This window comes from Thamnophis elegans, chromosome 6 (assembly GCF_009769535.1).
Source record: "Thamnophis elegans isolate rThaEle1 chromosome 6, rThaEle1.pri, whole genome shotgun sequence".
Classification (NCBI taxonomy): Eukaryota; Metazoa; Chordata; class Lepidosauria; order Squamata; family Colubridae; genus Thamnophis; species Thamnophis elegans.
Window position 1 is genome coordinate 55,989,558 of NC_045546.1, and position 15,989 is coordinate 56,005,546.

The 15,989-nt window shown below is 40.1% G+C and overlaps 1 protein-coding gene across 1 annotated transcript; it reads right to left on the reverse strand.

Annotated features, from left to right (window-relative positions):
• Positions 1–784: 784 nt before the first annotated feature.
• LOC116510586 (putative gastrointestinal growth factor xP4) lies at positions 785–9,155 on the reverse strand. Its single transcript, XM_032220195.1, has 6 exons — positions 9,076–9,155; positions 8,838–8,952; positions 5,556–5,708; positions 3,056–3,202; positions 2,155–2,301; positions 785–1,272 (listed from the first exon to the last, which is right to left on the reverse strand). The coding sequence occupies exons 2-6, from the start codon at positions 8,917–8,919 to the stop codon at positions 1,100–1,102; spliced, it is 702 nt and encodes a 233-aa protein (XP_032076086.1). The 5' UTR covers positions 8,920–8,952; positions 9,076–9,155; the 3' UTR covers positions 785–1,099.
• Between the last annotated feature and the right edge of the window lie 6,834 nt (positions 9,156–15,989).

Genomic DNA, 15,989 nt, shown 5'->3' on the forward strand with positions numbered 1-15,989 from the left:
TATATATATATATATATATATATATATATATATATATATATAGTTAAACACTAATCCCAATATCAGAACCAATTAAAATTGAACTAAATAAAGCAATAAAAGCCATGGGAAAGTCTGGTTTCTTTAAGTCTGGATACTGAAAGAATTGGGACATGACAAGTTTCAGATGCTATGAAGTGCCCATGAAGTCTTACTTTTATGCGGATACTAATCTGGAAGAAAACCAGTTTTGATTTTCTTAAAAGCTAAACATTCAGGTGTGGATGACCTTTAAATACTTAGAAGTCAAGCTAATTACAGGTTGTCCTCATTTAGTGATCACAATTGGGACCAGAAACTCAGTTGTTAAACAAAATGGTTGCTAAGTGAAAACATGAATGTGCTTATGGTTTTAATTCAGCTTTCCTTTGTTTTAGAAATTTAGAAGTGTCATAAATGTGAGGATTGGTCACAGTTACTTTTTCATCACTGTTATAACTGGAAACAGTTACTGTACGAGGCTAAATGTGGGCTACCCATATAGCTTTAAAATATAGAAAATAGAATTGGAAAGATGTTCGAAGCGAGTAGCATGGTTGTATTTGCCCTGTTCTTATTTAAAAACGTAGTTCCCATATTTTGGGCCACTTCTATGGCTAAGATATCCAAGGATACCTTTGTGTACATGCCTTTACAGCTATCTATCAAAGAAGTGGCAAGAGCCTATCATCAGTGTGCTATAGAAATGGCCCTATTTAATCCAACAACCAAAGCTTTAAATCTATGTATTGAATGCAAACCTTAATGTACTTTCAAATTGTTTATTTTGAATATTTAGATCAAAAATGTACTACATTTAGTGACTTGTCTGTTATTTATCATTCGGAATTGTGCAAAAATATGAAATCATTGATTTATTCCTTGATAATTCTAGTAATGATGCAACAGTTCTTCCTTCTGAAAAAGTGAGAAGAGATGCAGAATATTCTCAAAATATCAAACAGTAAACATTTACATAATACAAAGAATATGAAGAAATCTACATACTAACATTATGTCTATTGGCCTTCACTCTGCAAGCATTTCTTTAAATAAACCATATTTCTTTCAATGTTGTTCTTCAGAGAGAATAATTTCCTTGTTTTTCATGTGGATGGAAACACCAGGGAACCAGGTTGGCATACTGGTAATGTTCATAGCAGCATCCTTTCGCCATGCATTCATCAGCAGAAATGCCAGGAGTTCCACACGACATTCGTTTCTTGGGTGCCATTCCACATAGCCTTGCAGGTACTTAAAACAAAGAATAAAGAAGTATAGTCTTGATGTCTTGAAATATATTCTCTTGCTGATAAAGCAGTATAAGAACAATGAATGTAGAAAAACAATACGATTCATTTTGGTGGAAAGATCCTCCATCTCAAACAAAGACTTACTTCTTATTGGTATTATTATTATGATTATCATTATTCTGTTGTTTTGCATGTACATTGAGAGCTTCTGCACAGGAAACAAATTCCTTGTGTGTCTAATCATGCTTGGACTAATAAAGAATTCTATTATGAATTAATTTATATATTTATTGATAATATTTATTTGCTCCCTTTAAGACAGAAGTCTGCTATGGCAGTTTTCAGGGATAAAACCATTTTATTACAGAGTCATACTATAAATAATAGGCAAACAATGCTGATTAGATAACAATTGAAATTATTAACAAGCCACTACAACAATACTTCTTCCTCATGGAACTGAGCATGCTTCCAGGAAAGTCAAGACTCAGTTTGATTAGATAAGATGTTTAATTGCAAATAAGACTGACGCTAACACAACAAAAATTCACTTCTGAACAGCCTAAAAAATAAAAAAAACACCACCCATCTCTCTTTCCTCCCCCCTCCCCCACATCTACATCTATCCCAAAGTATAACTACTGAGTTTCTGTCACTCCTTGGTTGGAGCAAACTGTTTGCAGTCCATTTATCACACTCACTTGTTGATGGCATCTGGTTTTTGTTTACAAAATGGATCCTCTCTGGTCCCAGGGGGTTTGTTCCCCACCATCTCAACTCTATCTCTCACACCTTCTAGCCACTCCTAAATGTATTCTCATCTCAGATTGATTTTCTCTCTCTCAGTTTCAGGTAAATGTAGCTTCCATGTGTGGATACTTGCCTGTGTCCGACAGAGGATGAAAGCACCACCGGGTATTAATGTCATATGAATTGAAGCAACATCCCTTTGCTTGACATTCCTCAGCGGTGATGCCTGGGTAACCACATTCTAGCCTCGCACTCCCTTCCATTACACAGTGTTGAGAAACTATTCAGAAAAATGAATCACGTTACATAAATAAAATCATTCTTCTTTATATTTTTCATTTTTTTAAAAAATCAGGGATAAGTGTAGAGTGGACGATCTTTGAAAACATTATATGAATAAATGCTTAGTGAGAAAACTTAAGAAAACATAAGCTTAAAAAAAAAACCAAACCCAAGAATTCAAGTAACAGAAGTCCTCTTCTGGATGGGCTGTAAATTCTGGTTTTTCTCCAGCCAACATAACAAACTAAAGAGATGGCTGCTTTGGCTTTCACAATGAAGTTCTTAGATACATGTAACTTCTTTGAGTGTGTCAACATACTTTTACCAGAAATTGATGTAATAGACTTGTGAGCTGGTTTTGCTTCTCCCCCCCCACCCCCCACATTTTATTATGCTAATATAAATCTTGACACCTTACTTTATTTCAGTGCAATGATATTGATACAATATGCTAACATTATTAATGTTATTTATTTAGACACTTTACAGAAGAGGGGGTTCAACCTTGGCAATTTTAAGACCCATGAACTTCAACTTCCAGAATTCCTCAGCCAGCCATGATGGCTAGGGAATTCTAGGAGTTGAAGTATACAAGTCTTAAAATCACCAAGATTAGATATATCTGCTTTAGAATATTGGATAAAATAAGAGGGGGAAAGAATAGATTTTTAAGAAAATAGGGGAAAGTGGATATACATTTTATTGCTTTTCTTTCTTTCTTTAGCTCTTTACAAGTTCAAAAAGTTACCTACCATTATTTACTGGGGGATGAAAACACCAGTATGCCTTTAGATCAAAGCAGCATCCAATCCGTTTGCACCTTTTGCGTGTGATCCCGTGATAACCACACTCCTTTCTTTCTTGAGATGGAATCATTTTCCTTGCATAGGTTACTGAAGCTGTTATTGTAAATAATATTCAGGTCACTATATTTTCCAGATAATAAGCTTGGCTATGGGTTAAAAAATAAAGTTGCATGCTGCCTGAATTAATGTTTATTACTAATGGCTTGAATTTGACTAGTGTCTGGTCTAAGGTTAAATCAATGCATTTCATGGTAAAATTTCCCATACTAATACTTTCTTACAGGATGTTAGTCTATGGATGGAGATTTTCCACTTAAACAACCATATGCATTGAAAATATATTTGATTGGGATTATTTAAAGCTACAAAATATTTATTTAATCACTATGAAGTCATCCAGGTCATGGTTGACCCAAAGGTGCTTTTTCAAAAGGCAATTTGGTTTTGTTCTTCCTTGAAGACATTTTGTTTCTCATCCAACAAGCTTCTTCAGTTCTGATTGAGGGGTGAAGAACAGAAGGATTTATATCCCTTGCAGTCATCTGATTGTTAGCACTCTTTCTGAGAGTCATTGAGGCCAATTTGAGGTTTAGCTGTGCCCTCAGGGTCACCTGAACAATGCAAATGGGTGTGGAACTTTCTAGGAACTGCTGAAAGGACTGTGTAACAACACAATTTCCAGTCATTTCAGGAAGCAAGCTTAGTGGTCAGGAGTTCTAGAAGCTGTGAATTAACAACATCTAAAAGATGATCCATTTCTATTCTAAGCATATATGAAGCTACCGTTGGTATAGGATGAAATAAACCTTTTAATCAGCTAAAAAAGAAAATTCTAACTGCAATTTTATGAGAACTTATTTTACTTAAGGAATGTTTTCCTAGAATGTTAATTGTTATTTTTCTTTTCTCCTAATACCGTAGGGTGAATTTTTCCAAGAGTATTTTCTTTTTCTAGCACACTTTGCAAAGAAGGTGTCAGAGTTCCAAGTAACACCCCCAATGAAATAAGACTCTGAGGCTAGAAATCTCTCAAAGGTCCATTTTATTAGAGATGTCATATTGGCTCATCTGGGAAAACCCAAATCTGAAAGCTTCCAGGTTTTCCCCACAAAAATGAAAATCCAAGTCCCTGCCCAGCACTCACATCTCCATCACATGGCCCAATCAGGCACCGTCCCAACTGGCGATGCCTCCCAGTCATATCCCTCCAGGTGCAGGGCAAGATGTCCTTGACTCACTGAGAAAGGTTGTTATTTTGACTATTTATCTCCCATACGCCAAATAGTCCCCCCTCCCATTTTCCCACAGCATTAAATGTGGCAGGCCTGAAGGCCCAATGAAAAAGATGGCTTCCAGGCCTGACAGAAGGAGCATTTCTGCGAAGCACATTTGTGGGAAAGTAAAGTCTTACACTTAAGCAAGAAAAACCAAAAGTACACCTATAGACTCGGTGAAACCAGGCTTAATAGCAGTAACTGTGAGAGGGATCTTGGAGTCTTAGTGGTCAATCAGTTAAATATATGAGTCAACAGTGTGCAGCAGAAGCCAAAAAAGCCAGTGCAATCCTAAATTGCATTAACAGAGGAATACAATCAAGATCAAGTGAGGTACTAATACCACTCTATAAAGCCTTAGTAAGACCACACCTAGAATACTGTGTTCAGTTTTGGTTACCACACTATAAAAAAGATGTTGAGACTCTAGAAAGAGTGCAGAGAAGAGCAACCAAGATGATTAGGAGACAGGAGGCTAAAACATATGAAGAATGGTTACAGAAATTGGACATGGCTAATGAAGAGAAGGATCAGGGGAGACATGATATCAGTGGTTCCAATTTTTTGTGTGGGGGACTGCAACAGAGAGGAAAGGATCAAGCTGTTTTCCAAGTCATCTGAAGGCCAGACAAGGAATAATGGATGGAAACTGAACAAGGAGAGATTCAACCTAGAAATAAGGGGAAAAAATTTGACAGTGAGAACAATCAACCAATGGAATAGTTTGCCTTCAGAGGTTGTGGGAGTTTCATTACTGGAAGCTTTCAAGTAAAGATTGGACTGCCATTTGTCAGAAATGGTGTAGAGTCTCCTGCTTGGGCAGGGGGGTGGTCTAGATGACCTACAAGGTCCCTTCCAATTCTGTTAATCTAATCTAAAAAAAAAAATCCAAGCATTACGATCTCTTTCTCCCAAAGGTGCTTTTCAAAAGACCACTGCACTTTCTTTGTTTTTTCCTTGAAGACATTTTGCTTCTCATCCAAGAAGCTTCTTCAGTTTTGAAAAGGTAAAGGAGAACCAGAGAAGCTTCTTGGATGAAAAACAAAACATCTTCAAGGAAAAAACAAAGACAGTCCAGTTGCCTTTTGAAAAGCACCTGTGGGACAATCATGACCAGGATGACTGAGAATCTCCATAGACAATCGCCCTTTCTGCTGCCCACCTGTCATTACCTCTTTCACCCGATGGTTTGAAGCACCAGGGGACATCAGGCACCGATGCATCAAAGCAGCATCCATTTTCTGTGCACTGCTCTGCAGTAATGTTTCCTGAAGAAAATTCACATTCCTCTCTTTCACTGGTTTCCATTAGACATTGACAGGCATCTGTTTGGAAGAAAGGAACTGGGCAGTTGCCTACAATCTTTTCTTCTTTGTGAATACATTTTTCTCTAATTCAGTAGTCAGTATTTCTGACTAGATCTATCTAGCAGGGCTCTTTTTCTGATATGCTCTTCTCTTACTTATTTCATTTTTATTTTGGAATGGAAAATACAAGACTCGCAATACTAACGGTAATAACCAATTATTTACAGCAGAGGTGTCAAACTCAAGGCCCGGATTTGCCCTGCGGGGGGCTTAGATCTGGCCTGCAGAGCCAACCTGGAAATAGTGGGGCCGTTGCCAGCAAAGCCAGAGCTCGGGAGGGGTGCCCGTGGCCCTCCCAAGCTCCGTTTTCATTGGCAGAGGGTTTCAGGAGGCCATCACAGCCGAAAATGGAGCTCAGAAGCCCATATCTGCTGGCAGAGCACTCAGGCCCCACAGGAGCCCCTGAGACAAGTGACGATGAGCAGGCCGTGCCACCCCCTGGCCACACACCAAGGTCAAACACAACCCTGATGTGGCCCTCAATGAAATTGAGTTTGACACCCCTGATTTAGAAGTAAGAATCATTCTGTACTAATGTTAATTAGTAATACATTTGGAACAACTACAATTGCTAATTCTCTGCCGATAGAGTGGATCATAGAATCTTAATTATGAATTGTTTTCAAACCATCCCATGATTATTAATAGCAGCTCCTTCTCTATATGGTTTTACACTTTCTTAACATATGTATTGATTCAAATATTCTCTTTTATATTAACTATTTCTGCTTTTACTGAGAATATAAATAAATAAATCCAGTCTATTAAACATACCACACAACATATATTGTTTAATATACTAAGAAAAAAATATATAATATAGCCATAATATCAATATATGTTGGCAGGTTCCCTAGACAGATATACAGTATCTGAACACCTGAATCCCGCATTGATTTCCTTAGACTTTTAACAGAATGTATTAAATCTAGATTCAAAATTCTCCAAAAGGTTTTTCTGGTTGTAGGAAATACAAGGATTATGTTTTTTAGGGGTCTAGAATTCTGATGGCCTATTTTCTGGGATAGTGCACACTAAATCTAAGCATTCCAATCTTGTTGAGAAAATGTGACAACACAAAAAATAATGTACACTCAATGAAATATTCACCCAACAGTAGTGGGATTCAAATAATTTAACAACCGGTTCTCTGTCCTAATGACCAGATGGGTAGGCGGGGCTTAATGATCATGTGACCGTGTGGGCATGGCCAACTCAACATTACTCAGGTCGATGGGCGCTTCGCCTTAGCTATTACAATGTAATCAGGGTTAACCGAAGAGGCAGTTTCTGTAAGCAGGGCAATAAAGATTAAGGTAGAAACAACACCAGAATGTTTCCTTCCTGCCTTCCTTACAGGATTAGCCCTGTAAAGCGGAAAAAAACCAAAAGAACATTTCTTCCAATAACCGGTCCTCTGAACCTTTTAGAAAGTTAAGAACCGGTTTTCCCGAATAGGTGCGAACTGGCTGAATCCCACCACTGTCACACAAATGCTGTGACTCACATAGCTGCATTAGATATCCTAACAAAAATTCTTAATCACAACACTCAGGTGACTACACATATATCCCCATTTGCCACCTCTCTCCTCCTCTCCCCTGCCAACATCCCTGCTTGTAATTTCCCCCGAGTACCACGGGGACAAATCCTTGACACTATTTGCCAGGCTACTTCAGCTAAGAAATCAGAAGTTTTCTGGCTGAAATGAAGTATCTCCAATAGCAATAGCACTTAGGTTTATATACCATATCATAGTGCTCACTACCAGGCCATGGCCTATTCCCAACTGGGCAGCGCCAAAAGTGGGCTGGTATGCACACACATGTGCATAGCTTGACTTGCGTGTGCAACAGGCCAGCGTCCATAGACATGTGCTGTGCATGCATGCACATGCAGGCTGTCCTGCCGCTTGCACAAGTTGATGTGTGCACGCACACCAATCTGTTATTTGTGGGGTCTAGTTCCCCTCTCCCCCTGTGCTGGGCCACCAAGCCTCAAAGGTTGGCGACCATTCTCTCAGGTTGACTAGTAACCTCCAGACTGCCTTCTGCCTAAAACTGACAGGACCTTAATCACTTGGATGATGCAGCTATTGGCTCCTCACTTGCTCTAGCACATTCATGATCGAAAAGCTAATCTTTCTGGTGCCGGAAAAAGTACTTTCATATAAATGTAGTTCTATACATGGGGTAGGTTTTTTGTTATTTTTCACTGTATTTTTCACTGTGGAGTTAAAAAAAAGTATGCTAGTGTGTCTTCCTTTTTCTCCCATTTGATCTTTTTTTCCAATTTCCCATGTCCTTCTTATCTATTCAGATATCTGATAATGCACCCATTACTCCAATGTTTTTGGATGGTTCTCTAATGCTTGAAGAGATATAATAAGAGAGCCAGACCCAAAGGGGAAAATAATGTCCTGGAGAACAATCATGCCTATGTCTACTCAAAATATGTGCTAATGAGACCCGTTGACTTTAGAATTCCCACATTCTTTAGTTGGGGCAAGCATATATTTGGGTTATGAACTATGTCACCTAGACATACAGTCATATAGATAAAGATAAAGCTTTGCCCTTTCCAGCTGTCGGGTGCCCACTGATTTCTATCTTTTGCTCTAGGGGACGTGCTCATCTCATTGGTTAGTCAAGGGAACCAACATTATGCAGACATTTCCTTGGTCACGTAGCCAGCATGACTATACGCCAAAGCACATAGAATGCTATTACTTTTCCATCAAAATGGCACTTATTTATGTATTCTCATTTGCCTGATTTAGAACTGCTAGGCTGGCAGGACCTGGGGAAAGTAATTGGAGCTCACCCCATCACACAGCACTCAGGCCTCAAACCCGGGCTGTCCAACTTTCCAGTTGACAAGCTCAGTGTCTTTAACTGCTGAGCCATCATGCCCCCTTCTACACTCTTATATATTAATATGATTATAATGGATTCATATGAATATATTATAATATAGCAAATAAAAAGAAGCAACCAGTTTGCTTGCTTATTAACCCATTAACAGTTAACCCATAACTTTATCGTCCATTCACCTTGCTTAAGTTATTAATCAATATTATATACTTACATGGTGGGTGACTATCCTTTTGAGGGCAAACAAATCCAAAACACAAGGCCGTAGTTAGTACTAAACAGGTCTTATACTCCATTCCTTTATCCTGTATCTGTGCTCTTCAATGTTCCTTAAATATACAAATACACATGATCATAATTTATAATTGTAAGTTACTATAATAGAAATATTAAATCAGTCTTTCTCCTTCAAAAATGTTGCAGCACAGTTAAGATAAATTTTAAATACTCACTTGTGTTTGTGATTCTATAACAGCTACCCAACTGTACAAACCATAAAACACTTCAGTCCTTAAATACCCTAAGCTTTTTTAATGACAGGGCAAAATAACTTCCACTAGATTCATAACAATAACAGGAAAACATTTTACAGCCAAGAGTTTCACTTCTCCTGCCAGGACTTTTTGCCCTTTGCCTGCCGTGGAGAGTGTGGTAGTGATATTACTCCCATTGAAGACCCTGGGCTCTTCTGACAGTTTCAATCTTTTGGGTGAGCTTCAGAGACGTTAGGATTATATTTTGTTCACATTAAAGTTCCATTTTTAGCTGTTTCAGGGCAAGATCTTGTATTTTATAGACTACAGCCTGACTTTAAGCATGAAAAGAAATGAAATAATGGAGCAGTACTTCTGATTTTTATTTTCCTTCTACTTAATGTGGAGGTACTAAAAATTATTATCTTTTAAAAGTATTTGTACAATGTATCTACAATGTATCTCATAAGTTCTTTTAACTATTTATTATGACAAAATAGTCCTTTTGGGCTTAGTTTCTGAAGAAGGCAGATCAAGCTGTGTAAGATAGAGGAATTGCCTCAGTTCTTTGCTCTGCCTGTGGTGTATGCCAATACTTTCCGGCACTGGCTTTGTGTACCAAAGTCTGAAGAGAGCTGCTGTCTTGAACACAAATAACTTTGGTATGATTGGCAACATGAAATTCAACAAACTGGAGTTTGCTTGCATTCATACCATTGCTGAATATTACATAGAGTAAGAGGCACCTTTGTAGATAATCTAGTTAAAACATCACAATTGGTTATCCAACATCTCTTGTAAACTTTTACCAAAGTATCATCCCAGGTATTTCCACAGTTCACCTCCTATCATTATGAAGTTCTTTCTAATATTCAGGGGAAATTTATCCCCACCATCTGTAATTTAGGCCTTTAAATTTAATTCTGTCTTCAGGAACAGCAGAGAATATAGAAAGTTATTTAACTTTTGTATGGCAAGCTATTTAATATTTAAACAGTGCTTTCATGCCTCTCCCTAATTTCCCTTCTCCAGGCTAAATCTAGCTAAATCTTTGCCCAGGGATCCTTTGCCAAACATCTTAGTTTCTTTATAATCCTGTGGAACCATTCAATTTTGTCTTTTTTTTTCTTGAATTGGGGCCTTCTGCCTGGAATTGTTTCCACTTTTCCCATCATAATCAATCTTAACTAATGATCTGTACAGCATAAAGTGAAACTATTGTTTCTGCAGCAAGTGGTTTATGAAATTGTATCGCTACAAGTTTCCATCTTGAGAGTTAATACCTGTGGGAAAACCTTAATATTTCCATATCCACATATAAACTCACTGCACCTGCCCCCACCCTTTCCAAAACAAATTCTTCTGACCCCACCCTATCCCATAATTTAAAAACACATTTAAAAGCCTAATTATTTTAAAGATCATTTGATACTACAAGGCACTTACAAAAAATAAAACAGAACAAGTCAAAGAAGCATAAAGATTTTAATCTTACTTGAACTGTTGAGAAGCTAGAAATATCTGACTTGACTCCAGAGCCTGCAGATATGGATACTGGAATAATACTGCATTTCCTATCTACTTGAGGCCCAACTATTAATTTTGCATAATGCCTCAGTCTGTGAAATCATAGTTTAATGACTGTGAAGTTATGTCATGCATTAAGAGCCTGTTAGATATATATCTAGATATATTTTGGGAAGACAGAAACACTATATGCATATACCTGAACCAGGGGTGGGTTCCTGCCAGTTCTAGCCTCTTCTATAGAAGAGGTTCTACAAATCTACTGTTGGATTGTGTAAAGGAGGCACAGTAGGCTTCAGTAAACAACAGCTTTTTATTACAAGTCAAGTAAACATCTGACTGAGGAATGGTTGGGCAGCATCCCCTTTTAAAAGGATCTGTCAGACCTCTTAGCCAATGAGATTCAACCTCTGTTCCCACCGGAACAGAGGACCTGGTGGAAACCTCTTGCAGTCTGTCAGCAGGGGGGAATATCTAACACCCTCCCTTCTAAGATGGAACCATCTAACTAGTGACGTAGTCATGCAGGTAGGTGGGCTTCTGCGTAGTTCTGCCTGACCTGCGCAGTTCAGTCTTGGTGTTTCCTTTGTGCAAGTTGGACGGACCTGTTGCTCCTGCTGATCTGCCTGCCTCCTTATCCACGTTAGGCCACCAAACATCTCTTTGCTAGGGACTTCATTTTAACAATCCCCGGGTGTCCTACGTGCAGTGCTTCAAGGACTGCTATCCACAATTGTTTGGGATTGACTACCCTGTCCCCCCACAACAAACAACCGTTAATAGCCGACAATTCATCCCGCTTGGAAAAATACATTTTGAATTCAGACCCAACAGGCCCCTTGGGCCACCCACTCCACACCCAGTTCAAAATTTGTTTTGTTATGGGGTCCTTTGCAGAGTGGTGTGCAACATCACTGGAGGAGATGGGTCCAGAGTCCAAGCAGTCAATAAGGAGGACCAATGTCTTGGGGGTGGGGTCAGCAAGAAGTTCGGGCAATGGGCAGTGGCTCAAGGCATCCACGTGTCCTAATGTGGTGCCCGGTCGGTGGATGAGGTGGTAGGAATAGGCTTCCAGAAATATTGTCCATCTGGTCATCCGGGGAGATAGTGATACTGGGGTGGGGCGATCCCCAGCCAGCAATCCTAGCAACAGCTTATGGTCTGTGATCAGTTTGAAATTTTTGCTGTAGAGATACTTGTGGAATCTTTTTACTCCGGCTACTGCAACCAAAGACTCGTGGTCCAGTTGGCTGTAGTTATGCTCAGCGGCGGACAATGTCCTGGAGTAAAATGCAATGGGTGCTTCAGCACCATTAGGCATGCAGTGGCTAAGGACTGTGCCAACACCAAAAAGGGAAGTGTCACAGATACATTGATTTTACATTTTTCTTTTTTGAGGCTGAGGCCTTTGTCTCGGATTCTAGTCAGATCTGTTCATACGCTTCATTTGCGGCCGATACCAAAATGTCATCAAAATAGGGGATGACTCCTGGTATCCCCTGCAAAAGTCGTTCCATGATGCCTTGGAACAATCGAGGGGCGATACTAACGCCGAATTGTAGGTGGTTGCATTTGAATGCACCTTTGTGCGTCACAATGGTTTGGGCCTCCGCAGTAGCGCCATCTACTGGCAACTGTTGATATGTCTGTGCCATATCTAATTTAGCAAAGATTTTTCCGGGGCCGAGGGAATGCAATAGGTGCTGTACAATGGGTGCAGGGTAAGCGCTTTGTTGTAACTCTTTATTAATTGTGCATTTATAGTCAGCGCAGATGCATACAGACCCGTCAGATTTGACAGGTGTCACAATTGGCGTCTCCCAGCATGCATGATCGACTGGTTTGAGGATGCCCTAGCTCACGAGCTTATCAATTTCTTTGTCAATTTTTGGCCAGAGAGCAAAAGGTACTCTCCTGGGCTTTAGCCTAATCGGAGCTATTGCGGGGTCTAAGCTAAAGGAGATGGGGATTCCTTTATACTCACCCAGACCGGTGCCAAAGACATCCTCAAACTCCTTAAAGATGGCTTCAGCGGCGGCTTCAGTGGCAGCTTCCGTGTCCTCTTCTATGGAGTTGACTCTGGTCACTTCTATTCCCAGGGCTTGGAACCAATCAAGCCCCAGTAGGCTCTGCAGGTCATCTCTGACCACTGTCACAGGGAATTTTTTGCAGAATTTCTTGTGGCATACCCAGAAGGTGCCCTGGCCCATGATGGGGACCTGGTTCCCCTGGTAGTCGTGTAGGCGGACGTCGGGGCTTCTGAGGTATCTCTTTTGTATCTTAGGGATCGTTTGCTTCAGTACTAACAATGGGATTATGGTCAGTGATGACCGGTGTCGATCTCCATTTTGCATGGAGAGTCCTCGATGAGGACAGTGACTTTCAGCTTTTTGGGCGAATGGTCCAGATATGTCTAACCGGAACAGTGACATTCAGCTTTTGTGTGCGTCCCGGGCGGCTTCATATGGCAGAAGTGAGGTTGGCAATTCTATTGTCGCTCTCTGAACCCCGTGGATACTTCTGCCAAGCCCCTGGTTTGGGTCGCTGTTTGCTGTTTGAGTCCCCCTTGGGCTGTCCTGTGGTCACAGGAAAATCGCTGTGGCACACCTTGGCAATGTGCCCTTTCCGCTCGCATCGCTTGCAAATGGCATCGCAGAAACAGCAGGATGATCGGACATGATCTCCTCCACAGCTGGCACAGGGCGGATTTGGGGAATTGAATTTCCGTGCCAGCTTTGTTCAGCTACTGTGCATGTGGTAGCTGTCTTCCTCCTTGCTCTCAGAGCTCTCGGGCTCTGTGGTCTCGTGGTGGAAGTGGATACTTTTTCGTGCATCCAGCAGCACGCTGTGGCACTGGATGGTCTCCATGGATTGGGTTTCTGATTCAGATGCTCTAGCTTCATCTAGTGCGATCTGTAGGGAGAGATTGGATCTGGCCAGAAACCTTGTCTGCAGATCTCGCACCCCTAAGATTATGTGATCAAGAATTAGATCATCTAGCTCACGGAACTCACAGTAGGCTGCGGCTTTCTGGAGAGCCACCACATATTCGTTGATCAATTCACCCTCCGTCTGGTTCCGTATATTGAATTGGTACCGGCAAACGTATTTAGATGGCTTCGGCGCATAGTTGGTCTTCAGAGTTTGTTGTAGCATAGACCAGGATACGGCTTGCAGAGGGGTCAATTCTGAAAGATTTTTCACCATCTTGAATGCTTCGCAGCCGCAGTACCCTAAGAATAAATTCTTTTTCCGGGCTTCTGGAACACCCGTGAGGTCATTTATTTCCAGGAAACACTCGAATCACAGCATGTACAATTCCCAGTATTCGGTAGCTGGATTATACAGAGTTGGTGGGGCATGCATGGCCATTCTGGTTCTCTCTGGGTGTTCAGCAATAGCTAGCTCGATGCCTCATGGAATGCTCCGGGCTGGATGTACTTGCAATGCTTCTCTCTCTTTGTTTGCAAGGCTTCACTCTCTTTTGGGAGTTGAAGTCCACAAGTCTTAAAGATGTCAAGTTTGAACACTCCTGGGTTTTTTTCTAAAGGGTTAGGGGTTGAAGAGTCTTGTAACTTGACAGCTTTAAGACTTGCGTGCTTCAAATGCCAGAATTTCTGAGCCAACATTTTGGTTGCTAAGCAAGAGTGTTGTTAAGTGAGTTTCACCACATTTTACAAGTTGGCCATGCCCACCCAGTCACATGACTGCCAAGCCACTCCCATCCAGTCACATGGCCAGCAAGCCTCTCCCACAAAGCAGGCCACACCTACAGAAGAGGTTCTAAAAAAATTTGAAACCCACCACTGACCTGGACATATAAAAAATTGCGTCCAGTTAATAGATGCTCACCAGGGACCAGTACTTCATGGTAATGATTGGCATTGCTCTTTAGGTGGCCTCATGAACATCTTCAAGCATTTGTTAAATGTTGAAAGGAAAGAATTATACCTACCCACATTCTAAAGGTTTACATATGGAATTGCAAATGATGCTACATAATTAAATATTGGTTAGGCAGAAATTCTGATACTTTTAAATAAAAGTAACTATTGGAAATAATTTTAGTATCTTTAAATATGTAATATATTAAATACCTTTGGCAGTAATTTGAATTCTGTAGCCTTTCTCAATTGGAGGAAGCATGTTGATCTAGGAGGATTTAATTGTACCTGCAGAATCCCCAACTAGTTAATCTTCCAGATGCATGGACTTGGGTTTTTCCAATTCTGCGGAATTCAAACTTCCAAAATTTTCAGCAATGGCTGTAAAAATTAGGGAATTCTGGAGGTTGTCCAGAATTCTCCAGCCTGCAAGACCATTGTTGAGAATTTGGGAGTTTGAACTCCATACAATTAGGAAAACCTGGGGTTAAGTAGGACCATATTAAAGGTATAACTGCACTAATAATCTGGGTCCTGCAAATGGGTCTCTTGAATATGAAACTGAAGTAGAGCAAGATTATTCAACTAAAATCTCTTTGAATTGCTGGAGAAACAGAGCAAATACAAAGATTCATGCAGGAGTAAATAAAAGGAGCTCTCCCCCCGCCCTCGCCACACACACACACACACACACACACACACCCAAACACTTGAACAGAAAGTTGGGATATACCCAAATAAATACTTTGCATTGTCTGGGGCTGGAGTTGTTCTCCATAATGTGGCAGTGGCAGAATTTGTTGATTTCCAAGGAGAAAAAGGGAGATACAGACTTAAGATGAAGTTAAACACATCACATGGTTTGCTTTGCTTTATTTTTCAGAGAGTGCAAATATTGTTGGGCACCAGGATTCAGAAAAGAAGCGTTCCACAGTCATAGTTTGTTAGTACTTCCTCTTAGATCAGGGAAAAAGAATTTAATTAGTTTATTCAGCAGGATTTTTCTGCAGGATTTCATAAAGTATAGAGTCATAACGAAATGCAGTCATGAAAAGAATTGGGTGAACAGCTCTTCATGCAGAGAAGTATCTCCTATCACTGAATTATTTCCTGTTAAAAGTGTTGGGTTGGTGGAAAACATTTTATAAGACACACGCTAGAATAAAAACAAAATGGATAATGCTGAATAGAATGAAAAACAACAATAAAACTACAATTTAGTAGATTCATCATAGCACTTTTCACCACAAACTGTGAAAAAAGAAGCAAACTTTAAATAGACTGATGCAATTTGCAGTACTTGTTACTTGTCTTGCAAGGGTCTGTTTCCAGTAATTCCCAATCTGTCTTGTGATGTTATTGAAATGTCTCCTTTTGTAAAATTGTCATTATAACAATATTACCTTACCCATTTGGTTTTGAAGGAAGATAGTGATCAAACCAAGATTTGCTGTTTGCTTCTGATATGATATATTGCTAGAA